Source organism: Panthera uncia, chromosome B4 (assembly GCF_023721935.1).
Source record: "Panthera uncia isolate 11264 chromosome B4, Puncia_PCG_1.0, whole genome shotgun sequence".
Lineage (NCBI taxonomy): Eukaryota > Metazoa > Chordata > Mammalia > Carnivora > Felidae > Panthera > Panthera uncia.
The window spans coordinates 138,151,017-138,178,828 of NC_064809.1; the positions used below are offsets into that span (position 1 = coordinate 138,151,017).

Below are 27,812 nucleotides of genomic sequence, written 5' to 3' on the forward strand. Positions count from 1 at the left end.
TGGTGTTGTTAGTTCTCTCTTTATAGACTCTGGTTCTAGGAACAGGGTGCCTGCGGTTGGCCAGCTGGGACCAGCACGCTGACGGGCAGGGGGGCTGGGCAGGAGTGGTCTATTTACAGGCCCGCCGCAAGGGCTGTACCATGGCCGCCTCCCGGCCGGCGCTCACCCATAACTCCAAAATAAGTTAGAGCTGGCCAGGTGGGTGGGGGCGGGCAGGGGGCGGGAGCTGGCAGGGACTGTACACATAAGTTTGGGGGCGGGACCTCAATACTGTCGAGGGTGGGGGCTGTAAACATGGCCGGGGGGCCCTGCCCACCCCTAGTGGTCTCTAACGACTGGACGCAGAGCAGCCGGGGCAGAGCTGGGCTCAGGCATCTGACAGGCAGCTCTGGATCTGGTCCACCCACTGCTGGGCTGAGGGCACGTCCTGGGCACAGAAGTTGTAAACGCGACGCGTCGTCTTCACCTGGGGATGGCGGGTTGCTGACTCCACAGTCCCACCCCCACAGAGCACCCCGCCCCCCCGCCATCCCTGGGCCCTGGCCACAGCTCACGTCAAAGAAGGCTTTCTCGTCCACGGTCTTGGGGGCCCCCATGGTAGGAGTGCCAGGAGCCACTGCTTCCACTTCGGCCAGATCGATGACACCCTTGCACTCCGTATCCACACGGTGGTCATAGTAGCGGAGCTGAGGGGTGGGGTGGGGTGGGGAGAGCAGGAAGTCAGGGCACAGCCCCTCCCTCTCCCGAACTGCTAACCTCTTTCCGCCCCCCTCCAGCCCACCGACCACTCACCTGGTGCTTGGTCTTGTCCAGAACGAACCAGCGGGCCTTCCAGGGCTTCATGAAGGCCCCCTTCTTGTACAGGGTACCCTCGTAGGACCTAAATTCACAGCAGAACCAGGGACTGGCTGGCCATCAGGGCCTGGACAAGCCCAGACACTAGCAGTTCCCACCCCAACCCTCGAACCAGACCAGCCCCAGAAGCAAGACCAAGGCTCCTGCCCCCAAAGAGCCCCAAGGCTGGACTGGCCAGGAAGGCCACGAAGCAGCCTTGGGTTTGTTCCTAGTAAGGAGATGGAAAAGCAGCCCCCCACCCCTCACCTCTGGCATGACCGACACCAGAGAGGGTCCCGCATCAGGACCTCAGAGCAGCAGCCCCACATGTAGCAGGTAGGTCTGGGGAGGTGACTGTAGCAACAGGGCCCCCCTCTCCAGGCCTGGAAAGTAGGATGCGGTCTGCCAGGCCCCAACCTCACCCGGTACCTTGCCTACCCTCACAGGTGCCCCACAGCCGCTGCCCCTCTGCTCCTCTGCAGCCGCCATGGCTCAGCTGTGCTCACTGACTGGTTCTATGGCCCAAACCCCTTCTAAGCCCTCCAGCTTTTCCCTAGCAACTGTCAGCTTGTGCTCGGCCACTGTTACGGCGCCCCCCACAGATCCACCTAAGAAAGGGCTACAGTTCCCCAGGGGCTCCCACCCCCAATCTGAGAGCTGTCCAGCACCCAGAGCCCCCAGCGCAGAGGACCCCACGCTGACGCGGGAGGTGGGAGGTGTGCTCACACCTGTTCTCACTCTCAGCTGTCTGGAACTGGCTGTACAAGGTGCTGGTGCTGCGGCGGGCGGCCTGCCGGGAGCCGGATGCCGTTGAGCCGCTGCTCTGGTCGCTGTCCAGGCTGAGGCTCAGAGTGGAGCCCACAGGCCCCTCCTGCAGGTACACACCTAGCGAGCGGCGGTGGTGGGGCACGCTGGACACCAGCAGGGAGCTGGGGGTGCCCTGGGGGCAGGAAGAGGGCCTGTGTCAGGGCCGGTGGCCTCCACTTGTCCTGACAGCAAGCTCACCCTGGCCACCCACGCCCACTCACACGTCCATCTGGCCGGCCTTCCAGGCGCTGTGCAGCCTTCACCCGGTCCCAGGTGTCCTTCCAGCGCTCAGGGGGTCGCCCCAGCTCCGTCTCCAGCCGCTGTAGCTCCTGGGGGAGAGTTGGAGAACTAAAATTATTCAGAAGAAAATATCCAGACTGGGGGTGCCTGGGTGGCTCAGTCGGTTGAGCGTCTGACTTCAGCCCGGGTCATGATCTCGCTGTCCGTGAGTTCGAGCCCTGCGTCGGGCTGTGTGCTGACCGCTCAGAGCCTGGAGCCTGTTTCAGGTTCTGTGTCTCCCTCTCTCCCTGCCTCTCCCCCCACTCATGCTCTGTCTCTGTCAATAATAAACAAACGTTAAAAAAAACAAATCAAAAAACAATATCCAGACTGAAACATGAAAAGACATAATCATGGAAAACAGGAAAGTTGAAGTGACAGACTGGAGCACTAAGTGGGTTAAGGGTAGGGGGATGGGCAAAAACCATGATTTGGGCGCACCTGGGTGGCTCAGTCGGTTGAGCATCCAACTCCTGATTTCGAATCAGGTCATGATCTCATGGTTCATAAATTCAAGCCCCACGGCGGGCTCTGTGCAGACAATATGGAGCCTGCTTGGGATCCAACCCCCCCCCCCCCCCCCAATCAATCTCTCTCTCAAAAATAAACATTTAAAAAAAATAAAAATTAAGAAAACAGTTATTTGGAGACAACAAAAGCTATTTCTGCAAAACTAGCAGGAGGCAACAAGCAACATAATAACCAAGCACTACAAACCCCAAACGAGATAAGCTGCACACACACACACACACACACACACTCCTGGATATTAGAGAAAAATGGCTAAAAAGCAAAAAGAAAATCCCAAAACCAGCCAGAAAAAAAAAAAAAAAAAAGCTATGTTCTTTTCAAAAGAGCAAGAATGTCATTGCCAGGTGACATTTTTCAGCCACGACACAGTGACTCAGTCCTTGGCTAATCCTCCTGCCATGAGCAGCTACAGAACTGGACAAGAACAGGAAGTCGTTTACAGATGTTGGACAGTCAGCAGTGTAGCACTGAAACCCTGGGATGGGACCACACCAGGGAGCCCTATAATCTTCGAGCTCTTTGCCTGGCCAGAATGCCAGGAGGTGGAGCCCAAGCAGAGCACTGCGTCCTGAGTTAAGGAGGCAGAGATGTGGGGCTTGGGGATGCTGACACACATGGGTCTACAGGGTGGCATGTGAGAGGGGAAGGAGCGGCACACAGAGCAGGAACCCTAGAAATCCAGAGGCCTCCTGGAGGCTTTGGCCAAAGTAAACTGTCAGGTGCCAGGCAAGATGTCACAAGGCCTGGCAGAGAGCAGCTATAGGAAGCTGTGAGCTAAATCCAAACTCTGGAGGTTACACAACCTGCAGGAAGATGCCGGGGATTCCCAACAGCCAGAGTGGATACCCTCGCTGAAGATCCCAAACCTTTAACTGAAACCCTGGAGAGGCCATGTCTGAGTCGGCCTCCTCTAACTCTAGGAGGAGAGCTTCTCTGGAACTGCCCTAATAAAGCCGAAGAACAACCCTTGAAAAAAAGATCTAAGTGACCCACAAGTTCATCAACTGAATGCAAGAATAAAACTCAAGACGCTTTAAAGGAAGACCACATAATCCTGATCCTCAACAATGCAGAATCCCCAATTACAAAAAACTTACAAAAAAAATTATTAGACAAAAAGGCCGGAAAATGAGGTCCATAGTTAGGTGAAAAGTTGAAAGAAACAGACCCAGAAAAGAAACAGGTACTGGAATTACCACGTAAGAAATTCAAAACAGTTGTTATAAATATGTTTAAGATGTATAGTAAAAGATGGACACAATGGTTGAGCAGACGAGAATCTCTACAGGGAATAGAAACTATATTTAAAAAAAGAAGCAAATAGAAATTCTGGGGCTGAAAATATCTAAAATGAAAAATTCATTAGGTGAATATTAAATGTAAGTAGATACTAAACGTTAGAAGAGAGCAGTGAACTTGAAGGTAGGGTTGTGGAAATCATTCAAAATGAATAGCAAAGACAAAAAAAATCAGAGGGAAAAAACAAAACACAGCTTCAGGGGCCAATGGGACAATCAAGTCCCAGAGGAAAGGAGGGAGACATGGTGCAGAAAAAACTTTTTAAAGAAATAATAGCCTTGAGGCGCCTGGGTGGCTGAGGCGTCTGACTTTGGCTCAGGTCATGATCTCCGCAGTTCGCGGGTTCGAGCCCCGCGTCGGGCTCTGTGCTGACAGCTCGGAGCCTGGAGCCTGGAGCCTGCTTCGGATTCTGTGTCTCCCTCTCTGTCTGACCCTCCCCTGCTCACACTGTCTCTGTCTCTCCCTCTCTCTCAAAAATAAACATTTAAAAAAAAAAAATAGCCTAAAATGCATTAAATTTGATGGAAACTATCATCCCACACAGATCTAAAAAGCTGAAAGAGCTCCAAGCAGGATGAACAGAAAAACCCCAAATGAGGGGCTCCCAGCTGGCTCAGGCAGAGCAGCACACAACTCGATCTGGGGGTTGTGAGTTTGAGGCCCGTGCTGGACGTAGAGATAAATAAAGAAAACTTCATAAAAAAAATAAGGACACAACAGGCCCAGAGCCAAAACCCATTTTGCTTCTCCGAGCTCTCTGCTAGGCTGGGCTGCCACTTGCCGCAGATCTGGCCTCAGCTTCTCGATGTCTCTCTCCCTTCTTTGGCCAAAAGCGCACTAAGTTGTCTCCAAGGTCAAAGCGTCCGGCAGACAATGGCAAGGCAGAGCCAGCAGAAATGGACAGCTGGTTCCATGGCAAACGTGGTGATTCGGCGTCAGCTAGTGCAGCCGCTCTGCCGTGCGGGTGCATACGGCGACCAGAGAGAGAGGGACGGAACCACAGGAATGGAGGGATCAGTAACTGTCCCAGCTGGCGGGATACTGGATTGTTGCAGAACCAACCTGTAAACGATGCCAAGCAAAAGCACTGTGCACCTATTAAAATACGGCGTGACTGAAGAAATAAAGTACATTGGAGACTTTCAAAACAGAGACACAACACAGACGTTTCCAGGTAAACAGAAGTTGAGGGAACTATCACCCGCAGACCTGCGTCACCAGAAATGCCCGAAGTTCTTTGGGCTGAAGAGAAATGAAACCAGGTCAGATCGACACTGGAAATAGCAAATACAGAAGGCTTTTTCCTCATTTTCTAATTTTTTTCAAAACAAAGTTGACTACATAAAACACAGTATGCACCATGTGCTTCCATCATATGTAGAAGAAAAACACATGAGGACAGAAGGGGGTGAGCGGGCGGCACTCCTGTATGTCCCGTGTAGAAGGTGGCACAGCCAACCCAAGACAGACTGTACCTGCGGACGCTGACGGCCACGAAAACGAACACAGGGAGGTACAGCTCAAAAGCGGAGCACAGGAGGTGGCCGAATACTGTAAAATGATCAATTGTTACGAGGGAAAAAACAGCAGGAGTTCAAGCCCCGCATTAGGTGTGGAGATTACTTAAAAAAAAAAAAAAAAAAAAAAAAAAAGAAGTTAGGCCTCAACCCAACCATGTCAATAGCTGTGTAAAGATACTAAAAATTTCAATAAACTGTCAGATTGGATAAAAATAACACCGCATGCTGAGTACAAGACACTGAGCTTAAACATTAAGACACAGACCAGTCAGAATTAAAAGTATAGACGATGACAGGCCACACGACGCTGGTTGTAAGGAAGCTAAGCACGATTCGCATCAGGTTCCAAGACCACGAGTGTCGCCAGAGATAAAGAGGGTCTCTTCTGCTCTCTGTGCTTGTGGGTCGCCTCTGTCCACTAAACCATGACCCTGTGTTCCCGCAAACCCCAGGTGACAGGTGCCTTTAGGCCAGGACGGGTGCTGGATTGACATACGTTACTTTGTTCACACCTCACCGTCTCCCCGACGGCCAGGAGTCGACATCCTCTTCCCAGAATGAAACCAGCTCCAAAGTGCTTAGGTAACCCTCCCACCCCCCCTGCCCAGAGCTACACAGCCAGTGGACGGGAACGGAATGCAGATCCTGTGTCCTGGGTGTGAGGCCCGCCACGGAGCACTCTGGCAGCTGGATGCCACCCGCTGTCACACCTCAGGCCTCACACCCACAGCCCCACAGCCTATCTCACAGGGCTCTCTTCCCTCTCCCAGGGCGCCTCTGCCCTGGGGGGATCCTGACTCCTGAGGCCCAACAGCAGAGAACAGCAGAGGGAAGGCGAGAGAGACCCTAAACGTCAACCCCAAGCTTCCAGGCCCACAGGGCCAGAGAGAAGCCAAAAGAACTGCTGGCGCTGGGGTGCGTGGGGCAGGCTGGGCCTGGGTTGTGGCCAACAGCCAGGTGCACCCAGGGAACAGGCGCAGCAGTCTGAGGGAGGGCAGGAACGGTCCCTGGGAAAACCCGTGGTCCCTGAGGGTCGACTGCACAGGTGATCAGAGACAGCGCCTGGGCCCAGAGCAAAGAAGCTGTGCCCTAAGACCCAGGAGTCCCGGCCAATGGCCACTGGACATCAGTGCCCGCAGACACGACCCAGTGTGGGGTGGGGGGAGGGCAGGGGGCAGCACACACCTCCAGGAGGCGCGAGATGGCATCTGGCTGGGCTCGGGGGCGGCTGTCGTAGCAGGGCCACACTACACGACGCCTGCTCTGCGGGGCTCCCCCATCGGGCCGCTCTTCTTCTGGGGGCTCAGGGGGCCCCTGGGCCAGCTCCCAGTCATAGGGCGGACCCTCGGCCAGCGTCTCCTCGGTGTAGAAGTCCCACACCTTCAGGTTGGACACGTTGCTGTAGGGCCGCAGGACCTGGGGGTGGGTCCGGCGTGAGGAGCTGGGCTAGAAGGCGCCCACCCGCCCCTACCAGACGCCGGCTCACCTCTGTGTCCTCGGGCGCGTACATGTAGTTGTAGAACACAGGCGTCCTCTTGCTCAGCCGGTCCACGTACTCCCACACGGACCTGCACGCCTGCTGGCCCCTGCGCTCTCCCTTCTCCTCGTACAGCAGCCCTGCAGGGGCAGCGCTGAGCCCCGGCCGCCCACCAGGCCAGCCCCAGCCGCCCAGCCGCGCCCCGAGGCCCAGCCCTGCCCCATACCCAGCTCGATGCGCTCGTAGTCCGAATCGAGCAGAAAGGTCCTGAAGCGGCGGGACGCGTGGTGGTAGCCAAGGAACTTGAGGTAGAAGGGGCTGAACTCGAACTCCATGGGGAACTGCAGGTAGACCTGCGTGAGGCGATGGGTCAGGGGTCAGGCGCCAGGGGCCGGCAGGCGTGGCGCCCACACACGGCCACCCGCTTACCTGGTGCACACAGTCCAGGAACTGCAGGAAGACGGGCGTGAGGCCGCTGCTCTGCCCAGCCAGGGTGTGGGCCCCGCGGTGGCTGAAGCGATGGCCGAACGACAGCCACTCCTTCTCCACCAGCAGGCGGAAGCCCTCCAGGGTGCGGTAGAAGGGATCTGACAGCAGCTGCACCAGAGACACCACCTGCCGGCACCGGCCTGCCTGTCAGGAGGGCGTCCGTCCGGGGGACCTGGTCCCGGCTGGCCCCGGCGCCCAGCACGCACCTGGGTGGTGATGTCCCAGCCGTCCTCCAGGCTCACCAGGACGGAGGAGCCCGAGTCGAGGAGCTCCACCACCAGCACCGAGACCTGCAGCAGCTTGTGGATCTGCACGGATGGGCGGCCCCTCAGCACCTCCCGAGGCCCACGCGCAGGCCTGAGAGACACTCCCTGTCCTGGAGGTGCCCAGCCCCTCGCGGCCTCCCTCCAGCAGACGGCACCACCACCCCAGTGGGACGTGTCCATCACCCCCTCCCAGGGCCCAACACCGTCAGAAGAGCAAGCCAAACCCCATCTGCCCTTGGCTCTGGATGAACAGGCACCCCCACGCCACCCCCACCCCCCCGACCCCGGCCACAGCGGGGGCAGGGCTCAAAGACCTGGGTCAACCACTCCGAGTCCTCCAGCGAGCGTAGGAAGGAGGCAGGGCCGGGCTCGGCGGCAGGGCAGCCGGGGACACATGCCTTCAGCAGCTTTTTGAAGCTGGCCTTCACCTGCCGTGCCTCAAACACCTCGATGGGCACCAGCTCCCACTGCTGCAAGGGATCTGGCCGCACGCCCTGAAGAAGGCCAGCTATGGTGAGATGCGCCCGGGGGCCTGTGCCCCTGCCTGGCCCTGTGCCTCCACCCCGGTCACCTTGAGCTGGGCTTTGTCCCCAATGATGTAGAGGGCTGCACGCTGAGGCCGCAGAAAGCCTGGGTCAGGGGGGGCCCCATTAGCCTGGGGAGGGGTCAGCATGTCTCTGCCTGCCAGCCGGGAGCCCACATCAACGCCGAGCCCGCCGCTGCGCCCACTGGCCCGGACACTGCCCCATTTACCTGTGCAAAGAAACCAGATGAGTGCCTGAGTGGGCCTGGAGCACCACTTAACCTGAGGCTGAGCTCCCCAGGCACGGCAGGGGAGGCCGACGGGACCCCAGATGGACCTGTGTCTGTGTTAGGGTCAAGTGCTGGGGTGGGACTCGGGGCCTCAGGCTGTTAGTGCCCTGGGCTGAGGAGGGCTGGGTTATGCTGATCGGTCACAGGGGCTGTTAGTGCCAGATGTGGGGGGACGTTAGTGCCCACGACTGCTCAGTCACACGGGGGTCATCAGTGCCAGGTGTGGGGGAGCCAGCCTGTGTGGCCAGTACGGTACCTCGGGGAGTGGTCCGTCTGGAGGCCGAGGCCGCCATGGGGTTGGACAGCGTGGTGACCCTGGCTCTGGGGCTGGGCACTGGGGGCACAGCAGAGAAAAGGCTCAGGCCTGACCCCAGGCCCGAGGCTGTGCCCAGCATGAAGGGCCTGTGGTCCGAAGGGACCAGCTAGAGGGCTGGGTTCCCACCAAGACCCCCGAGGGCCCCAGAGATAACGAGGGCCGATGCCAAGGTCCTCTGAGCTCTCTTGGCCCTCAGGGACAGGCCAGGGAGCAGAGGACCCAGCGGCAGGTAGGATCAGAAGAGAGGTGGGATCCCTGGGCTCTCCTTCCAGTGTCTCGTCCACAGCCCATCCCTGTACCCTCGGCCCCCACAGGCGCTGGCCAGAGCTGCTCACAACACACACCAGCAGGAGGAGCCCATAAAGCCCAGCCTAGAGAGGAGGAGGCCTGGAGCCTCGGAGCTCCCAGCCCAGAGCCATGGAGGCCAGTTCATCCAAGGACAGAGGCAGGGCTGAGCCCCGGGGGCGGCGCATGCTCAGTAGTGCCACCTGCCCGAGAGCCAGGCCCCAGGCTTATAGGCTGGGATGGCCCGGCCAGGGGGCACAGGGAGCCCAGATGAGGAAGCTCCACGGTGCCCTGGGCCCCAAAGCCTGCTCCCTGCCCCATTCCAGGCCGACCCACCTCCGCTGAGGGCAGCCGGGCACCATCCGTACCCACCATGGCAGTCGCCACAGACAAGCATGACACCAGCTGCCACACCACAGGCAGGAGGAATGGCGCTCGCAGGAAGGACGCAGGGTGTCCCTCGTGACACGGACACAGCCTGGACTGGAGCCCACAGACAGCTGAGGCTCTGCACGCCCCTGAGCAATGAGGGAGAGGACCCATTCTCTGAACTCAGGGGGACACCAGAAGGCAGCACCAGTGGGCTTTGGGGACAAAGATACCCAGGCAACATTAGGGGAAGACACAGGCACTGGGGACAAAGAATCGGGGGGAGGGTGCCACCTGTGGGTGCTACTCACAACGGCTGGAGAAGGCAGAAGGCAGGACAATGGTGAAACCATAAAACCTACTTGATGAAGGACTTTTGTGTTTAGAAAACCAAAAAGCACTTCAGCTACAGAGAGGAAAGTTCCCAGCACAGAAACAAGACAGGGGCAAGGACTGCCCCTGGAGAACGGTGGACACCGAGGCTGACCCTCCCTGTAAGTGACTACAAGGGCACCCTGGCCACCCCTGTTCCAGGCCCGCTTGGCCCCAGGGCCCAGCAAGTGGTCACAACAGACGTCGCCGGAGGGCAAAACACCCTGTAGTGGGAGCCGAGACCACGCAGGGACAGAGGCTGGTGCTCAGATGACAAAGGCAGTGCTGTGCAGAGCGATGCTGCGCGGGGACCCTCCTCAGGCCTCGACAGGGAGAGGCGAAGGCCCTCGTGTGTTCTGGAGACCCTCTTGCCACAGGAAGGGGTGGGAGGGCCACTGTGAGGCCCCGTGGAGTGGGCACAGCAGGAAGAATCAGCAGGATGTGTACACTTCCAGAAGGTTCCACCCACGGGTGGTGCCGCCAGCCCCCAAAACCCACCCGTGCACCCCAGTGCATCTGGAGCTGGGGCAACAGCAGAGAAGAATGCAGAGGAGCACGAGAATAGGGATGGGGGGGGTTAGGCAGGCGTGCCAACAAGTGACCCCGGCGTGACATCGGCACCAACCCGCACGTGTGTCATCTACCACCTCTCAACACACGACAGCCAGGACGGCTCCAGGTGTGGCATCAAACCAGGCATGGCAACCAGGCCTCCCAGGTGGACACCGTCAGCACATCTGCTGAGGGCCAGGCCAGCTCAGGGAGCCTCACGGATCCAGGGCCAGGCCCCAAGCACAGACACTCAGCCTGGTCTGGACAGTGATGGCTGGAGTCCTGGGTCCAAGGACCGACCCTCAAGGAGCCCCAGTGTCTATCAGCCAGACCGAGAGGGTGAGGCAGACCGGGCCACGGCATCCGTAGGGATCCAGGCAGAAGGACGGGGGAGATGGGCTCATGGGATCAGTCGGGGTGAGACAGGGCAAGGAGACAGGGGCAGCAGAGGATGGGGGCACACGGAGGAGACGGGATAGGGGAAAGGGGGGAAGGTCAGGTCAGACAGGGGTCATGGGCTGGAGGGGGCGGGGGAGATGAGGGGGAGGATGGGGTCAGGGAGAGGCAGATGGGGTCAGCTAAGGGGCAAGCGGGATACCGAGTGACTGCCGTGGAGCAAGGGCCCTGGAGGACGAGACCGCCTCTGTTCTGACACACCCTCCTCCCCTTACAGAACGGGGGCCACGTGCCCTCCAGGCCCCCATCAGTGTGCTCTCCCATCTGAAAGCCTCTTCTAGAACCCAGCACAAACGTGACTCACCTCCCCAGCAAGGTCCCCGCTTGTCCCCAGGAGGTCAGACCAGCCCTCTCCAGGGGCCACAGACCCCATGAGCAGCAGCACGTGCTCTTGCATCACTGAGCATCTCTGGGGCCACCCCACACCGGTGCCCCGATGCCCAATGGTGAGAGGCAGGGTCCACTGGTAGTCCCCGAGCCCGTGCCCCAACCTCCCAGGCCTGGTGCCTCTGCTGCGCACTGTGACAGCAAGACCCTGCCACATAGGACAAAGGGCAGGCTGGGTCCTAAGGCCTGGATCCACCGGGGGGCAGTGAGTCCAGGGGGCGGATGTTGAGGGTGCCTATGGTGGGGACAGGGACAGGGAGACTAGCAGACAAGGCTCGAGGAGCCAGGACAGATAAGAAAGGTATAAAGCAGTCAGACAGCTTTGACAAAGGGTGGGCCAGAGTGACGGGGGGGGGGGGGGGGGGGGGAGGGGGGGGGGGGGAAAGGAGAGAGGACGTGCGGGATGGGGGGGGGGGAGGGGGGGGGGGGTGGGGGAGGTGGGGGTGGTGGACAGGACAAATGAGGAGGAGGGACCAGACGGGGGTTTCAAGCGCGGTGTCCCGTGACCTGGAGACTCTGGAGGCAGGCCATGGGCAAGAAAGACACAGGGCTCGGCCAAGGCAGGAGAGAGGAGCGGTCCAAGTAGGGTCAGGACAGTCACCTGACCCCACGCCCCAAACACTCTGCCCCCTGGCCGGCCCACCTTTCATCAGTGCCACCACAAAATCTCCCGGAAGCCCTCCCACCTTCAGGCACCCCTCACCGTGGCTGCCCACGTGGGTGGAGGAGAAGCCGCTGAGGGTATTGCGCCCTGACGCGTCTGCGTAGCGGGGCATGGAGCTGACCACGGCCTGCAGGTACTTCTCCTGCTCTAAGCTGCCCGAGTCCGCCTGGGACTGGCCTGTGGGAAGAGGAGGAGGAGGAGCTGGAGCCAGGCAGGGCGGGGCGGGGTGGAGGGCCCAGCCGCACGCACGCAGCACGCACGCACGCACGCACGCACGCACAGCGGGGGAGTGGATACCTGGAGAGGGCGCGTTCTGGGCCTTGAACAGGCCAACGACACCCTTGCCGTGCAGGCCCCCGGAGCGCAGCAGCACGGCCTTGGAGCGCCCGCTGCGCCAGCACACCACGGGGAACCGGTTCTGGCGGTAGCAGCGGGAGACTCGCTGCAGGGCGTTGTCCTGGACGCTCTGGGGGACGATCAGCAGCCCCGGGTAGCTGCGAGGAGTCAGACTTGTGAGGGTGGCAGGCCAGCCCTGGATGCTCGGCCAGGGGCCCCCAGTCCCACGGCCCCCTAGGGGCCACCCTGCCCGTGCCCCCTGCCTTCCGCCTCCACGTGCCTCTTCTGCACAGGAGCCACGCGTGGCTGCACGGCGCGCGCTCACCTGCGGCAGATGGCGTACATGCGGTTGACCGGGGAGATCCGGAAGGGCTCGGACTTGGCTCGGCTCAGGCTACTGCTCAGCGTGCCCAGCCCCAGACGCTGGTAGTCCCGGCAGCACGCCCGCTCCACCAGGCTGCTCATGGTCATGCGATCCGAGGGCTTCAGGGCCGAGGAAGGGGTCAGCGTGCTGGGCTCCAGCTCCTCCGACACTGGGGCAGGCCAGGCACACGGGGGAAGTCACCCACAGACCGCCCGGGCCCCAGCCCTCCGCGTCGGGGGGGAGGGGGTCTTCGCCCAGACCACCTGGGGCTTCCCGTGCTGCCACCTGAGATCTCGTCCTCCTGGTCATCAGGAGGCGGCTGGCCCCGCTGCTCCCAGCTCGGGGGGTTGTACTTCTTCCGAGTGACGTACTGCCGTCCGATGGTCCTCTTGGCATTCTTCACGAGGTTCCGGGACAGGGTTCTGGGGGCGGGCGGGCACAGGGGTCAGCAGAGGTGAACGGAAGGGACAAGGGGACACGCCCACGGTGCTTCTGGGAGGGGCGGGTGCCCCGGCCTTGGGGCCCAGCTCCACACCTGAGGGAAGGGCCCTTGTCCTTGGTGGCGCGGGGCGGCCGGCCCGGCGTGTGGGCAGAGCCCAGGGTGAAGGCAAAGGTGCCCCTGATGTCTGGCGGGTACCGCAGCTTGTGCAGCTGCTTGCGGAAGAGCTCAGCGCTGTCGGACCCCACCTCCTCGTCGAAGGCCATCTTTAGCAGCTGCAACACACAAAGGCCCTCAGAGGTCCGGGTGGCCTCCCCGGGAAGCCGTGCACACCCCGAAGCCCGGCAGGGGCATCCTCCTGAGGGACAGCAGGACGTGCCTGAGGGACAGCAGGATGCGCAGGGGCCGCTTATTACGGTGTCTGCGGCCGCGAGGCTGAGGAACCTGGTCCTTCACCACGCGTGATGGTCATTTGCTTAGGTTTCGGTGGTGCGGGGCACACAGCGCACGTGCCAGACGCAGACTCGAGGGTCGGGGCCCCGCAAAACAAACAGAAGAGCCCCAAAGGCCAGCATGTCACACAGGCAGACGGCACCGAGCCAAAGCACGGCAACTTGCGCATAGACACAGAAACCACAAACGCCGCAGGAGACATCCGGCTCAGCGGCAGCTCCTAAGGACGAGCCTGAGGGCTTAGCTGCCTGCCGCACGGTGAGAGCCACGCGCCAGGGGCCCCGCCCCTCCCCAGTACCCCCGCACCTGGAATGTGCAGGAACGCAGCTGCAGCCCGTCCTGCAGGAGCTGGTCCACAGGGGTCTGCACGCTGATGCGCTTCTCCTTGGTCAGCGCGGCCACCGGGAAGGAGCGGACCACCACCTGTTCCCCGACTTATCACAGGCCGGGCAGTCAGGGGGAGGGGAGGGGATCACAGAGTCTTGGGGTACCAGAACTATGGGGGGTCCCGGGCAGGTGGGAGAGGGGCAATGACCTATCTTGCGCAGGGACCCTGCACCCCTGAGAACGGGAAAGAGAGAGGCAGGAAAAGTCCTGTTCGCTCACCCCCGGGCCCCGGGTGGGGAAGGGAGCAAGGGAAGGGAGGCCGGGGACAGACAAAGCGTCCAAAGGCTCACCCAGGGGGTCGGTGGGCATCCCCGTGAAGATGACCCGGTACGTGGTGAGGAAGACGGCGCCCTCGGCCGGGAGCAGAGCGGGGCCTCCCCCGCTGCCCCCCGCACCCTCCTCGCGCCCATCTGGCAGCAGGTAGACACGCAGGCCGTCCAGCACACACTCCTCGCCGGGCAGCAGGCGTGGCCGCAGCAGTTTGGGCTGTTCAGGGACAAGGGTGGCGCCTCAGGACACGGCCCGGGCCCCGGTGCCGCAGCCCTGCCCGGCCCCCACTCACCTTCTGGATGGGGGGCAGCCTCTTGCTCTCGCGGTGCACGGCCTCCAGGGTCTCAATGTGCATCTGGACGATGTCTGGGAGAGAGCGGTTTTCACGCCCTGGGCCCCCACGTCTGCCCGGCTGAGGGGAGTGTTCCCACACCCAGACCCCCCATACCTGGCACCATGACATGCAGCCCCTTGAGGTGGTCGCTGGTGACCCCACTCTCTGTGCAGACCTTGTCCACAAAGCGGTTGATGAAGCGGACCACGGCCCCGGCCACGTCGCAGGTCTCCGCGTCCTCAAAGCCGCTTTCCGTGTCGTAGCTCTCCGCCACGCTGCCCGCCATGCTAGGCCAGGGAGGGGGCGAGGTGGGCACAGGCCCCCCCCACCGAGCCCCCCCCCCCCCCTGCAAGGCCCGCAGAGCCCCGGCCGCACCTGTTGGTGACCAGGCTGTTGCTGGCACTCTCCAGGTCGCCCAGCCCTGCGCGCTCCCGCAGCAGGCGGCTCTTGCTGCTGTCCAGGGGCAGCAGCAGGTAGCTCATGCGGTTGGCGTAGTGGATGGCCTGGCTGAACACCGTGCTCTCCTCCTTCTGCACCAGCTCCTGCTGCTTCTCGCGGCTCAGGGTCGGCCACAGGCGCCGCTGCTCAGATGCCACGTCCAGGGCGGAGCGCTCATCCTCCCGTGCAGACGGCTCCCCACCCTGCCGCGGCACCCGCAGGTGAGCCAGGACCAGGCCGGGCTGGCCCTCGCGCCCCAGGCCCAGGGGTCCCCGCGCACCTGCGGGTGGTCTCGGTCCTCGGCGGGCTCCAGGTAGAGGGCCCGGATGTGGGTCTGCACGTCCCCGTAGAACATGGCCTCCCAGAACTGCGGTGTGCTCCACACCACGTGCTCCTGCACGCAGCTGTATGCAAACTGGGTCACTCCCGGGCTCAGCTTCTGCAGGGGCCAGGTGGGGGACATCAGGCACGGCAGGAGGGGCAGCGGAAGGACCCCCGGGGCTGCCCCGGCACTCACCCGGCAGAAGGCCGTGACCAGGGGCAGCAGGGCGGCCGCGATGCCGTGCTCGTCCAGGGAGGTACAGTCCTGCAAGAGCCGTGAGCCCGCTGGAACCACCCCCCCAACACCTACTGTGCCCCGACTGGCACTTCTGCCCAAGCAGCAACTCCTACCACTGTCCCCGGACCATCTGCACCGGCTCCCTAGAGGCTGCCCAGGGGCTCGGGGCAGGAGACCCCCTCCAATAACAGTTCTCTCCCCCGGCCGCCATCCCCACCGCAGACCAGGATCTCCCCAGCTGTCAACGTCGCCAAGAGAGGTATCCTTACAGGTAGAATGGGGAGCCCTGCCTGGCCTGACCCTTATGGCCGTATGGGCAGCAGGGGGGAGGCCCGGCCTCACCTGCAGGCAGCAGTTCATCATTCGGACAACGAAGTCAAACTGCTGGTGGTCCAGGACCGCCCGGTTCTGTTGCACATGCAGGTGCAGCTCCTGGGTGAGGCAGCGGCGGGCCGCGCGCCCTTTCAGAGCCCTCAGCACAGCTGGAAGTAGCTGGGGACACGGGAGCATGGGGGTTGGGGGCACGAGCCTACGAGGGCACACGTCCAACCGTGCCCTGGAGGAAGGGGGGGGAGGCACAGGGCACAGAGTCCGGGAGGGGAGGGCAGTGGGCACCTGGAGGGCCAGAGCCCAGGCTCTAAGCCCAGAGGAGCTCTGGAAGCTGTCCAGGTCAGGTGTGTCCAGACTCCGGGAGTTCCCTGCCCAGTAGAGACTAACACGTCAAGCAGACCCAGCCCTCCACACACACGCAAGCCCACGAAGATGGAGACACCACGTGTTCACAAGCCAGCGTACAGATGTGCCAAGGAGGCCCCTCGGCCCTGAGCTCCAGCACGCACTGGCTGCCGCATCTGTGGTCCCTCTGTCGGCCAGGCCTCAGTGTCCAAATAGCACAAGCCTAATACAGAGCTGGTGGCCGGCTCAGCATGAGGCAGGCCACAAAGGGTCACATTCTTGTTCTCTAATTATTTTTCTTTTTTTTAAAGTTTATTTTTGAGAGAGAGGGAGAAAGAGAGAGGGAGAGAGGGGAAGAGGGAGAGAGAAGGAGAGAGAGAGAGGGAGAGAGAGAGAGAGAGAGAGAGCCCCAAGCAGGCTCCATGCTGTCAGCACAGAGACCAAGGCGGGACTCGATCCCATAAACCATGAGATCACGACCTGAGCTGAAATCGAGTTGGACGCTCAACCAACTGAGCCACCCGGGCGCCCCTTATTATTTTTCTTTGTAGAACGACTAGGGACCCTGTAGGCCCCTCACAGGAGACTGTGCCGCTGTGAACAAAAGACACATTCAAACTGGCTGTCACGAAACCCAAGGTGTTCACAAACACCACACAGGGCAGTTTTTACCAATTTAAAAAAAAAAAAAAAAAAAAGCCGTGTGTGGGCCTGCACTCTTTTCACGAAGGAAGAAGGAACCCAGCAGCAGAAACCTCTAGCGTGTTCTGACGTCTAAGAGATGAAAGGTCCGTCTTGCGAGCCGCCTCGGCAGGCTCTGTCCGGCCGCGCTAAGGAAGGAGCCTGAGACCCGGTGTCCCCCTGCCCCTCCTCCCCTTCTGCCCGCCCAGCCCCCGCCAGCTGCCAGCAGGTGGACTGACCCAGGCTCAGCGCTCTCCGCCGGGGCTCCCCGCCCCCAGCCGTCCTCACCTTCTTGGCCTCCAGCATCTTCCCCTCGAACACGTAGGAGATGCAGTTTCGAACCACCTCCAGCCGCCGTGCGCTGTTGCCGTGGAGCCCGCTGCTCCGCTCCAGTATGGCGGCTGGGGAGCAGAAGCCGCATTCACCTCTGCCCTCGTGCCCACCCTGGGCCACGCTAGGGGCCCCCTCCCCATTACGCACTCATGGGGGGCCCCGAGGGCACAGTGGTCCTCCTTTCAGCCTTCACGGCCGGGGGTGCGCCCTGCATCTTGGCCGTGGCCTGGTCCACGATCCACTGCACCACGCCTTCATCCAGCCGGGGGAAGGGGCGGGGTGCCCGCCGCAGGTGGCTGGCCTCCCCCGGCTTCTGTACCTTGTGCATAGCCACGGCGGGATATGGGTTCTCCTGGGGGGACACAGGCAGGTGTGGGCAGGCGGCCTGACGCCAGGAGGCGCGATGACCTAGCTAGGCTGCTCCACCACCCCACCCGCCCCGTGCCACCCGCCATACATTCTTGTAAAGCTGCTCTGCCAGTTCTTTGACGTGACGCAGGACGCGCTGGGGGTGGTTCTCATCCGCCCGCATCCGTGCCACCTCATGAGCCACCAGCTGGGGGAGGAGGCAGGGTCAGGAAGGCCGGGCAAGGCAGGGAGTTGGTGGTGGGAGCTCCTCCCGCCGGGGCAGGGGCACACCTCATCAAACAGGTCCGTAGGACGGTAAGGGACCCCACGCTCCGACACGAAGCCTGCAAAGGCCATGCCCTCCAGCACCTTCATCAGGAAGTCATCCTCCACCAGCCCTCGCTGGCCCAGGAAGGCTGCCTAGGGGCACACCAGGGGGTCAGTCCCTCAGCACTGACTTCCCGCCTGCCTCCACCCCTCCCCCTCCCACGGCCCACCTTATGAAAGCGGATGACAGGCTCCGGGTGGATGCGGACCATGTGCAGACACCAACGATAGCCCTGCAGGAGCTGAGCAAAGAGCCGTAGAAAGACGGCACGCAGTTCCTTGTCCTGGGGCACAGGTGAGTGCGGGTGAGCTCTAGGCCGCAGGCCCGCCCCAGCCCCAGCATGCGGCAGCCCTCCACCCACTCCAGGTTCCAGCTCTGCGCACCAAACACACCGATCCACGCTGTGCCCAGGCCTCCCGGGCACCCCTGCGCCCTCCTGCCCCTCCACCCTTCCTTCACACAAAGCCACGGCGACTCCTCTAAGACCCAGTGTCGACGGCCACTCCCGCACAGGCCCCTCGAGGACTCACACACACACCGCCCCCACCAGCGGCCCCCTGCCACCGGCCGAGAAGGGGTGGCTGCACAGGGTGCTTGGGTGGCCCTGCCCGCCGGCCATCGGTGGCAGCAGACCTGAGGAGAGGCTGCAGGCTTAGCGTGGGCCCCCCCCCCCACCACCGCACTGGAGCCGCAGTGACCCCCACCTGCATCTTCAGGGAAGAAGCGTTGGCTGAGGGCGGTGGGAAGGCGAGGTCTGCCAGCTCCAGCTCCGGGTCCAGGACCTGCAGCAGCAGACGGGAGCGGGGTCCGCTGCACACCAGCCCCGGGCTCCGCGGTCCCCTTACTGCCAAGCGACCCCACCTCAGCTTCCCCGAAGCCACCGGTCCCGCCTCACCATGCTCAGCACACTGTGTGTCTGGCTCTGCAGGGGCTCCGGCAGGGGTGGAATGTGCACACACTCGGGGACGGTCACCGTCCCTCCATCGAGATCAGCGACGATCACATCCAGCTGGGGACCAAAGGGAGCAAGCGAGCGGTCAGGGGCCCGTAGCCGGTCAGCAGGGCCGGGAACGGAGAGGCAGGCACAAGCCACAGGCCTCACCAGCTCTTGGGTCTCTGCCTGGAAGGCCGCGTTGACCCCGATGATGAAGGGGGTGGGTGTGCTGAGCACCTCCAAGAGCTGTGCCGGCAGGATGGGCACGTAGGTGAAGCTGCAACAGACCGGGGCTCAGCCCAGGGGGCCCGGGCGGGGGGGGGGGGGGGGCGGGGGGGGGGGCGAGGCGGCAGCAGAGGCACCTGTATCTGAGGGGGAACAGCAGCGCCAGGAGCCCCCGGCAGGCGTCCGAGAGGCGCTGGTAGCTCCGGGACAGGAAGAGCACCTTGTGCTCGGTGAGCGCGGCGCAGAACAAGGACAGCACGTTGGTGATGCCTGGAGAGAAAACACAGGCATGGAGGGCCGGCGCTGTCAGAACCCCACCTCTGACTGCCAGCCCCCAGGGAGAGGACAGGGAGGGCTGTGCAGGCTGGGGACGCCCGGGCTCACCCAGCTGGCGGAAGAGCAGGGCCACGCTGCAGCGGCTGATGGGCAGCGAGTCGGCGAGCGGGGTCTGGATAACCTGCCGGTCACCAGCCCCCAAAGAGATGGTTCTCTGTGGAAAGAGAGGGGCCAGTACTCAGCTGCTTCGACCAGACCCGCGTCAGCCCGGAGCTCCTGACCGGGCCGAGGCGAGACTGGCCAGGACAGGCGGCCTAACATGAGGGAAAGGCCGCGCCTGGCCCGACGGCCTGAGCAGTGCTGCAGAGAAAACTCAGGGCCTCTGACCTGGGGCAGGGTGGGGCCTGGGTGGGCAGAAGAAACAAAGAATCCATACCACTCCATCCTCAACAGAGTCCAGCTGCACAGGACAGACAGGCAGAGAAACACAGTTAGACGCACCCACACGTGGGGATACTGACCAGGGAGCAGAGAGATAAGCGGACATCCAGAGACAGGCACACCCAAGGAGCAAGAGGACACAGAAACTGACAGATGCCAGATGGGGAGCCAGGCAAGACACGGGACACACAGGCGAGCAGGCAGGGCCGAGAAGGGACGACAGGTGACGGCAGCACCAAGACGCAGGACAGTGTCCATGCCGAGCCCAAGTGCCCAGGGACTCCAAGTGCCTACAGGCCGCATGCTCGTGGCCTGGGACACCTGAAGGGCCGTTGCTCTGGGTGGACAGCAGCTGCCCCCAAGACCCACCTGTGAGCCCCCAGCCAGGGGGATGATGCATGTGAGCAGGTTCCCGATCACGTTCTCCAGGCCCACGTTCAGGCCCTCCACGTGGATGGTGTAAATGAGACCCAGGCTGTTCTGCAAGGACCACAGATTGGAGAATGGCGGCACATCCGGCGGGGGCGCCCCGTGTCCGGCCTCGAGCCCCGGGTGCTCGCCTCACCCTGAACACCTCCGCGTGGTCCAGTCGAGATACCAGCACCAGTGTCTTTGGTGCGAACAGCTGGCCAGGTGGGCCAGGCGTCACAGGGGAGAGTCGCACCGGGCCACCCTCGTCCGCCTCCTCCTCCCTCTCGGTGGTGTCCTCTGTGCACACCACTTCCTGTGGACAGAAGCCCCGTTTGCCCGGCTCTCAGGCAGGTCCCGCGAGCCCGGGGGAGGCAGGGGGAGGACACAAGTGACTCAGACGGGACCAGCCCTCTGGGAACTCCGGCTCCCGTGGGGTTGAGGCCCCAGGACCTGCCACACACAGGGAGACACAGCCTTGGACAGAGGCAGAGGGTGGTGGCCACAGCCGGAACCCCTTGCGGCTGTACCCCAGAGCCCCCAAGATGACCTGTGTGGGCTCCGCCGGCTCCCAGAAGGTCAGGCAGGCGCAGTAGTGCCGCTCAGAGTTGATGTCGGTGAGGACAGCAACAAAGAAGGTTGGTGGGTTCCTCTCAGGACACAGCTGCCACCCACTGGGCTGGCAAAACTGCAGGGAAGGGTGGGTAGGGGTCACCAGTGAGCTCGCCTCAGTGAGGGTCACCTCGCCCTTCCCCACAGAAGGAAGTCACGGCCCCTGGTCTCCCCGCGTGCACAGAGAACCTTGTGACGCAGGACGTGGTCTCTGCCATCACGAGGGAAGGACGACATGACACAATGTGGGCACCAGGTACCCTGCCAGCCAAGCCCAGGACCTCCCCCCTCCTCCCCCCGCAGCAGCTCAGACGTCCCCTTATGCGTGGCGGGGGCTGGGCCCTGCGCAGGCTCCTCACGGTCCCGGGCGAAACCAGTGCCGGCCTGCCCACCCCCGTCTCAACACCCCCGACTCACCAGCTCGATGCCCTGGGGGAACGGGTTGTCTTCCCAGTCCTTCTCTGGGAAGCGCTGCAGGATCTGGCCCTGGCCTTCCCCACTCCCTGAGGACAGGAGCAGGCAGTCAGGGCACCCACCACCTCCTGCACGCCCACCAAGTCGGGGGCCTCGAGGGTCTCAGATGGACACATCCTCTACTGCCCTGGCTTTCATCTGGCATCAGACCAGCCTCCACTCCCAGGCCTATCATTTCCCTAAAAATATCTTATGAGGGGAGGACCCCCAGGCGGCCACAGATGCCAGGGCTACCAGAGTGCACGGAGAGAACCCCCTGGCATGGGATGTGGAGTCCTGAAAGCCGTGGGCTGGGCCAGGCCAGGCACAGAAGCCCCTTCCCAACACGTCGATACCCCCAGCCGCCCACCAGCAGGTCAGCCCTCCATAGAGGGCAGAGCAGCTCTGGACGGTTCCACAGCCAACCACCAGCTTCGACACCTGGTCCCCAGGACTGCCCGCCCCCCACCCTGCTAGGTAGTGAGCACCACGATGACAGTGGGCACCCACCTCACTGCCAGCTCTGGGCCCACTCAAGAGGCACAGGGGTCTCACACCTGTTGTCTGAGCCGGAGGAGAGGATACCCAGGCCTGAACTGCCACTCACACCACTGCCTCCGAGACGGACAGGCCCAGCACAGGACCCAGAGAGGGGTGGCAGGAAGGATGGAGACCAGGTCTCAGGACACCCGCTAACGGAGGGCCCTCCTGAGTGCTGGGGATCTAGCAACTTGCAGGGGTCTATCCCCTGCCTGTGCAGCCCTGGGTGCCCTGGGCCAGGGAGGGGGTCTGGGGGCAGGAGGCCCAGGTCTGCTTCCCCCTCTCTATGCCCTGGGCACAACTCCCAGCTCAAGTCTACACTGGTGGGGTCAGAGGCCCCCACCTCTTGTTCACCCCTGGAGAACCAAACCGAGAGGCATGATGAGGGCCGTGTCAGGGGGCCACTCACCTCAGATCCGTGGAGGAGGGACACAGGCCTCTGTTCTACCTCCCGCTCCCACCCAGCGCAGCAGCAGGGTAAAGCAGGCTAAGACAGAAGCCTCCCTACCTTCATGTCCCACACGTGACATGCAGGTCCCCGCACAGACCGGCTTTAACACTACTGCCCACACTAGCAGAAGAGCGGGAGCAAACAGGGAAGGAGAGGGCACTCGCACGAAGCTTCTCTGAGGGCCTGCCCCCAGGCCCTGAGAGCCAAGGCGCACACCTCCGAGGGCCTGATGGACGCAGCCCCCCCCTCTCCCACCGCCCCAGACCAGCCAGCCCAGCCCACCCTGAATGTGCACAGGAGCTACAGGCAGAGCCAGGGGCCTGGGCACCAGCCTGGACCCCTGGGCGGTGATGAGCAGACCCCAGGACCTTGACAGCAGAGGAGCTGGGCTACGATCTCTGGAGACCACCCACCCTCCAGATCACAGAGGCAATGCCAAGGAGGTCGGCAGCAGGCTGGTTGTTGTGGGGCTGGAGGTGGCGGTGGGGCGATGGAGGGCCATGACTCTGACTCACAAAACCTCAGTTTCCTGCTCCCCTCCCCCTCCTGACACCCTGAAGAGAAGCGGCAGACAAGAGGAGGCAGGGAAGAGGGACAGGTGTGTCTGCTGGGCCATACCTATCCACACAAAAGCACACATACCCACACGTGGCCCACTGAGACAAAGCCCCTTGGGGTCCCTCCAGGCCCACTCCCAAGGGCCACCCTCAACAGGTCCACGCCAGCTCACGGCTTCTCTCCCCACCCACTCCCCCAAGGGCTCACTTGTGCGCAGCCCCAAATCACCATCTGGGCCCAGGCCTGGCTGGCACCCAGGGCTCACCCAGTTCTTGCCACGAGGCAGTGGGCGGAGGAAGGAAGAGGGGGTGTGTGCAGATGGGGACAGCAGCCTCTGCCCCACAGCCTCCATCCCAAGGCCAGGCAGCCTTTGGAGGGCTGCTGTCAGCAGCCTCGCCCCCCAGGGAAGCAGACAATGTAACTGGCCATTGTCCACCCCCCCACCCCCACCCCATTCATCCCGTGAAACATCAACTCCCACTTGCAGGGCTCTGCCCTCTGAGGAACCAACTGGAGGCTTTCCTCGAGCTGTCCCAACTGCCTATGCCAGCAAGCATCCCCCCACCCCAGCTCCTTCTTTGCACCATCATGGCCCTAAACTTGCCCTTCAGGTCTCAGCCCAAAGAGTGCCCCCTCCTCCAGGAAGCTCTCTGCACCCTGCCTGGGCCTGGGGCCTAGAGTCGGACCCCCAGGACCTCCCTCCCTCCACTACACCGCCCTGTGATTCCTGATGCACCTGCTGGCTGGGGCAGATGGGAGCTCCACAAGCAAGAAACTACGTCCCTGTGTCCATGGCCACACCTGTACCTGGCACAGACCGCAGCCTAATTAGGGCTTGCTGAATACATACAGCCAGCTACACGGCCATCCCCCACGCCCAGGCCCACTCACACCCCACAAGCAAACAGGTTCCTGGGTCAGAAGTGCAGGGCAGCTTTCGGAGCCCCGGGGGCTCCGGGACAGGCAAGCCCTTCCTGGAAGGGCACATCGTGGAGAGGCCCTGACCCCTGCTCTCTCTGCAACCCTCCCTGCAACCCAGCCCACACCTCAGCTTTGTGCTATCAGGGGCCAGGCCCCCAACTCGGCTGCTGGCGTGCCAGCAACTCGGCTGCTGGCGTGCACAGGAGGTGGGGGGGGGGGGTACTTTGCCATGCCCCTCAGTGTCCCCCACTCACTTGAGCCCTTGTGGCCATGGAGGTGACCTGCAGTGGCTGAGTTCCCTGCCCCACCAAGCTTCCTGCACCTCGGGATAGCAGGGAGGGCATCCCCTCAGCCCTCGGGGATAGAACTGAGCCAACAAGCACCATCATGTGTCCCGGGGCGGGACTCTTCGGGGAGCCTTAGGAGGAAGGGCACCAAAGTCCCCTGAGACACAGATGGGGACAAGCACTTCCTCTTGCAACCATGTCCCCGCAGCCAGCCGTGTGGGGGCTGCAGGCCTGAACACAGGGCGAGAGAACACAGAGCACGCGTTCTGTCGTCCGCTGGCAGTGGCCGTCACCAGTGCCAGGCTCCGACGCCTGGAGGCCCGGCCCAGGCCAGCATGCACTGTGAGCAGAGGCAAGGGAGGATGGCAGCCTCCCCTGCTGCCCCGCCCGTCCCTCCACACACCGCAGCACACGCGGGTGGGTGGGACTGGCTCAGCTATAGGAAGAGGGTGAAGGAAGGACGGGACCTTCCCGCTGCTCCACCCACCCAACCCCAACACACAGGCCATCCCACCGGCCACAGCAACAGGATGTGCGAGGGGCTGAGGCTCTCCAGAGGTCCTCCCCAACCTCCCCCCAGGCAACCAGACTGGCTCCCAGGGTGGGGGCTGGAAATCAGCTGAGGCCATTCCAAACAGCCCCGACCTGCTCCAGAGGGCAGGAACATGGGCGGAGAGAGTAGACGGGGCCCAGGAATGTGGCCCGCTCAGCACAGCCAGGACTGAAAGAGGCCAGGCCATGGGACAGAAGGTCTTCTTCTCAAATGCTGGGATGGGGTCAGGGAGAGGGCCACCAGGAGGGGTCCAGCCCCTCCTCCCCGGTAGACCAGCTGCCTGGTCAGATCAAGAGTGTCTTCTGCTCCCAAAGACACACCCTGGCGCCAGCCACGCCGTGTGAGATCAGCTGACCGTTCTCAGGGACCTCCGAGGCCAGAAGCTGGGCGCAGACCATCTGTCTGGCCCCCACAGTGTCCCCAGAGCTGGGCCCAGGGTGCAGGTGCTAAACCCATGTCCTCAGTGAAGGAGCTCCGACTCACCAAGGGAGGGGTCTGCACTCTGAAAGTAGGGGTTCCGCCCAGCCCCCTCCCCATCCTCCTGCTTGCAGAGATCCACCAGGTGGTAACCATAAAACCAGATGCTCCCTCAGGCCGGACTCCTGCATCGAGGCCCCGCATCCACCAACTCCAAGTGGGATGTCTAGATCCACCCTGACCCTATCCACCAACTCCAAGTGGGATGTCTAGATCCACCCTGACCCTATCCACCAACTCCAAGTGGGATGTCTAGATCCACCCTGACCCTATCCACCAACTCCAAGTGGGATGTCTAGATCCAGGCCAGGACAAGAGAGCCACCACTTCTATCCTCGCCACTGAACCCAGGAGACCCTGCATCCCTGCCCTGATGTCCCAGGCCTGCCAGCACACAGGTTCCTATACCTCCAGCAGAAGTGCCCGCTGTGCCAATGCCTATGGGTGTGCACACACCTGCTGCTCATCATTAATAAGGCATCCATCATTTCCTGGAACTTCACGCTTGTGTCCACCTCGTGCTCGTGGAAGCCTGGGAGGTCTGTGTGACTCATTCCAACTCCAGATGAAAACACTGAGGTGCAGAGAGCTGGGAGACTGGCCTGAGGTCAAGGGCTACGAAGTGGCAAAGCAGGTGCCACTGACTCCCCCTCCCCCTCCCCCCGAGCAGCACTCCTACCACCTGACTCCGCCCTCAGGTCTACAGCCAGGGTCCCGGGCCGTGGGCTGATTCTTCCCATCGATGCACCAGTCCTGCCAACAGAGGCCCTGAGGCTGGTTGGCCAGCCAGCAACTGACCAGCTCCCGCACGGAAGGCAATGGTTAGGTAGCTCCACGGCCCCCACCCCTCCTGCAGTGGACAGCTTGGGAATCCCTCCTTCCTGACACTCAGGGTAAGCAGGAATTATGGGCTCCAGCTGTCTCCCCTGTCTTCATCAGAGACCGCAGGCGCCAGGGGCGCCGAGTGTCACAGCCAGCTTGTCATGCCACCTCTCCCCTCCCTGATTCACCTGCCACCACCTGGCCTCTGTCCGCAGCATCTGCCTCCCCAGACCCTTCACACACCACTCTCGGCACTGTCAGCTTCCAAGCCCACTCTGTTCATGTAGCTCCTGCCCTGGCACCCAGCCCAGGGCCCCTCACACCGGGGCAGCCCCTCGGCCGGCTTTGTTTCCCTGGATCCCATGCACCCCTGTGCTCCAGCTGGCATGGCCTCCTCACTGCCCCCCACGTGCACCTCGGAACAGACAGTTCTCTCTCTGTGGGCCTGTACAACACTGACAGCGAGCCTGACGCGTGCAGACTGGGAGATGAAGACAACTGGTTCTTGCCTGCAAAAACTCCCTCTCTGAAGGAAGACACGCTCACGACTGAGGGTGTCAGGGGATGGATCCTTGGACAGACAGGAGCAGAGAAGAGGAGCGAAGACTAAAAGAGCACTGAGGAAGGTCTGGAGTGTGCAGGGTCCAGCAGGTAGTCTCAGCAAGAAGCAGAGAAAAGTCTGGGTCCTGGGTGATGACACTGGCAACTGGGCTGATGAGAAGCAGCACAGATTGGGGGGCTCAACCCCACCTTCAGTCGCAAGGGTAAGCCCCACTGACCACACAAGCCTCCCCTGATGACATGCACCGTCCCCTCGTTGGGATTTGAGCCCACAGCTTCATTCTGGGTTAGCCTCTGTGGGGGCTCAGACCAGGCGATCAGCCTCTCGCCTGACTGCCCTTATGAATGAAGGGAAGAGCAAGGAAACCTTGGTGGGCTGCTCGGAGGAAGAAATGAGATCATACACACACAAAGGGCTGTGCAGGGCCTGGCACACGGAGCGCACTCCCCGAGCCACTGTCTCCATGGCTGTTGCTGATGTCATTGTCGGGCTCCGTTTTCTCCTACCCCCTTGGGCTGAAGGGCTCTCAGACACAGGCAGTGACCCTAGACATGGACCTCCTGGACATCGGCACCAGTCACCACAACGATCCCCCACCCAGGGCTTGGCTTGCAGACATGAGGACCGCAGCCCTTCTGCCAGGAATGCTCTTCTCTCTCTCTCTCCTCCTCACATCGCCTCCTGAAGTTCTCCCAGTTAGGGCTCAAACACCACCTCTCCATGAAGTACTCCTTAAATCCCAGCGCTCTTCTGCATCCCACCAAGCCTCCCTGACCTGAGACATCCCACACGGGCGGGGCGGAGGCTTCAGACCAGAGGCACTGGGGGTCAGAGGAGGGGCTCGCAAGCGAAGGATCCGTGCCCCTGGAGGCAGAGCCACCCGGCGGTCGGCCAAGGCAGAGAGGGCCCATCCCACCCAACTGGGAGAGGGGAGGCCGAGCCGGCTCAGGGCCCTCCCACCTCCCCGGCCCACGCCAAAGCTCTGCCTGACCCGGTTCTGCCCTGAGTGCGGTGGGCAGGTTCGGCTCGCCGTGTCGCACTGCCCTGCTCTCCTCAGGGCGGCCGCTCCTCCCTGACCCCGGTCCCCAGCCTGGCAGGTGCCCCAGACGACCCTCGCGCTGGCGCGACGGCCGCGGCCCGCCCGCCTCGCATGTCCCCGCGACTGCCCCGGCGCACCTGTCCCGCCGCCCCGGCTGACCCTTCTCGGTCCCCAGGCTCCGGCCCTCCGCCGTCAGCCATCGGCCGCGGGCCCGGCACTCACCGCGCGGGTGCGGCCCGAACGCCACCAGAACGAAGTAGTCCGCGAGCCGCGCCATGGCGAGGGGCGCGGGCGGGCTCCGCGGCTCGGGGACGCGAGGGTGGCGCGCTCATGGCCCGGCCCCGGCCCTGGCCCGTGCTCCCTGGACACCCTGGGCCCGCTCCGCGGCGGCGGCCAGGGCTCCCGCCGCCATCTTCCCAGCCAGCCGGCCCGCCCGGCCGCGCCGTGCGCCTGCGCGGCCTCGCCCCGCCCCCCAGTCATGGGCGGGGCTCGTAACTACGAACTCCCATTGGCCCAGTCGGCGCGGGCTCGGTTCCCGGGGGCGGGACCCCGCCCAGCACCGCCCACACGGGGCCTGGGCACCGCCCCCCGG

At 62.7% G+C, this 27,812-nt stretch overlaps 1 protein-coding gene and 1 long non-coding RNA gene across 4 annotated transcripts; one reads left to right on the plus strand and one right to left on the minus strand.

Moving 5' to 3' along the window:
* SBF1 (SET binding factor 1) lies at positions 1-27,663 on the minus strand. 3 transcript variants are annotated; one of them, XM_049626602.1, is made up of 42 exons: positions 27,443-27,663; positions 26,957-27,045; positions 20,975-21,060; positions 20,496-20,633; positions 20,103-20,261; positions 19,907-20,017; positions 19,205-19,310; positions 18,958-19,090; positions 18,764-18,872; positions 18,557-18,670; positions 18,366-18,443; positions 17,831-17,944; positions 17,625-17,753; positions 17,443-17,541; positions 17,133-17,337; positions 16,941-17,053; positions 15,639-15,788; positions 15,255-15,323; positions 15,018-15,176; positions 14,675-14,940; positions 14,414-14,586; positions 14,258-14,331; positions 13,986-14,181; positions 13,615-13,742; positions 12,952-13,130; positions 12,702-12,838; positions 12,378-12,585; positions 12,014-12,210; positions 11,756-11,893; positions 8,572-8,649; positions 8,074-8,255; positions 7,817-7,996; positions 7,443-7,544; positions 7,177-7,362; positions 6,974-7,100; positions 6,757-6,887; positions 6,456-6,686; positions 1,863-1,970; positions 1,563-1,774; positions 793-880; positions 555-686; positions 1-466 (listed from the first exon to the last, which is right to left on the minus strand). In XM_049626602.1, the coding sequence occupies exons 1-42, from the start codon at positions 27,550-27,552 to the stop codon at positions 368-370; spliced, it is 5,823 nt and encodes a 1,940-aa protein (XP_049482559.1). In that variant the 5' UTR covers positions 27,553-27,663; the 3' UTR covers positions 1-367. The 3 variants fall into 3 exon arrangements, with proteins under 3 accessions (XP_049482559.1, XP_049482557.1, XP_049482558.1); XM_049626600.1 differs by lacking the exon at positions 26,957-27,045; XM_049626601.1 differs by lacking the exons at positions 8,572-8,649; positions 26,957-27,045.
* Positions 1,635-2,503, plus strand: LOC125919746 (uncharacterized). Its single transcript, XR_007456882.1, has 2 exons — positions 1,635-1,711; positions 1,887-2,503. It is a non-coding gene; the product is annotated as an uncharacterized LOC125919746 (long non-coding RNA).
* Positions 27,664-27,812: the final 149 nt, after the last annotated feature.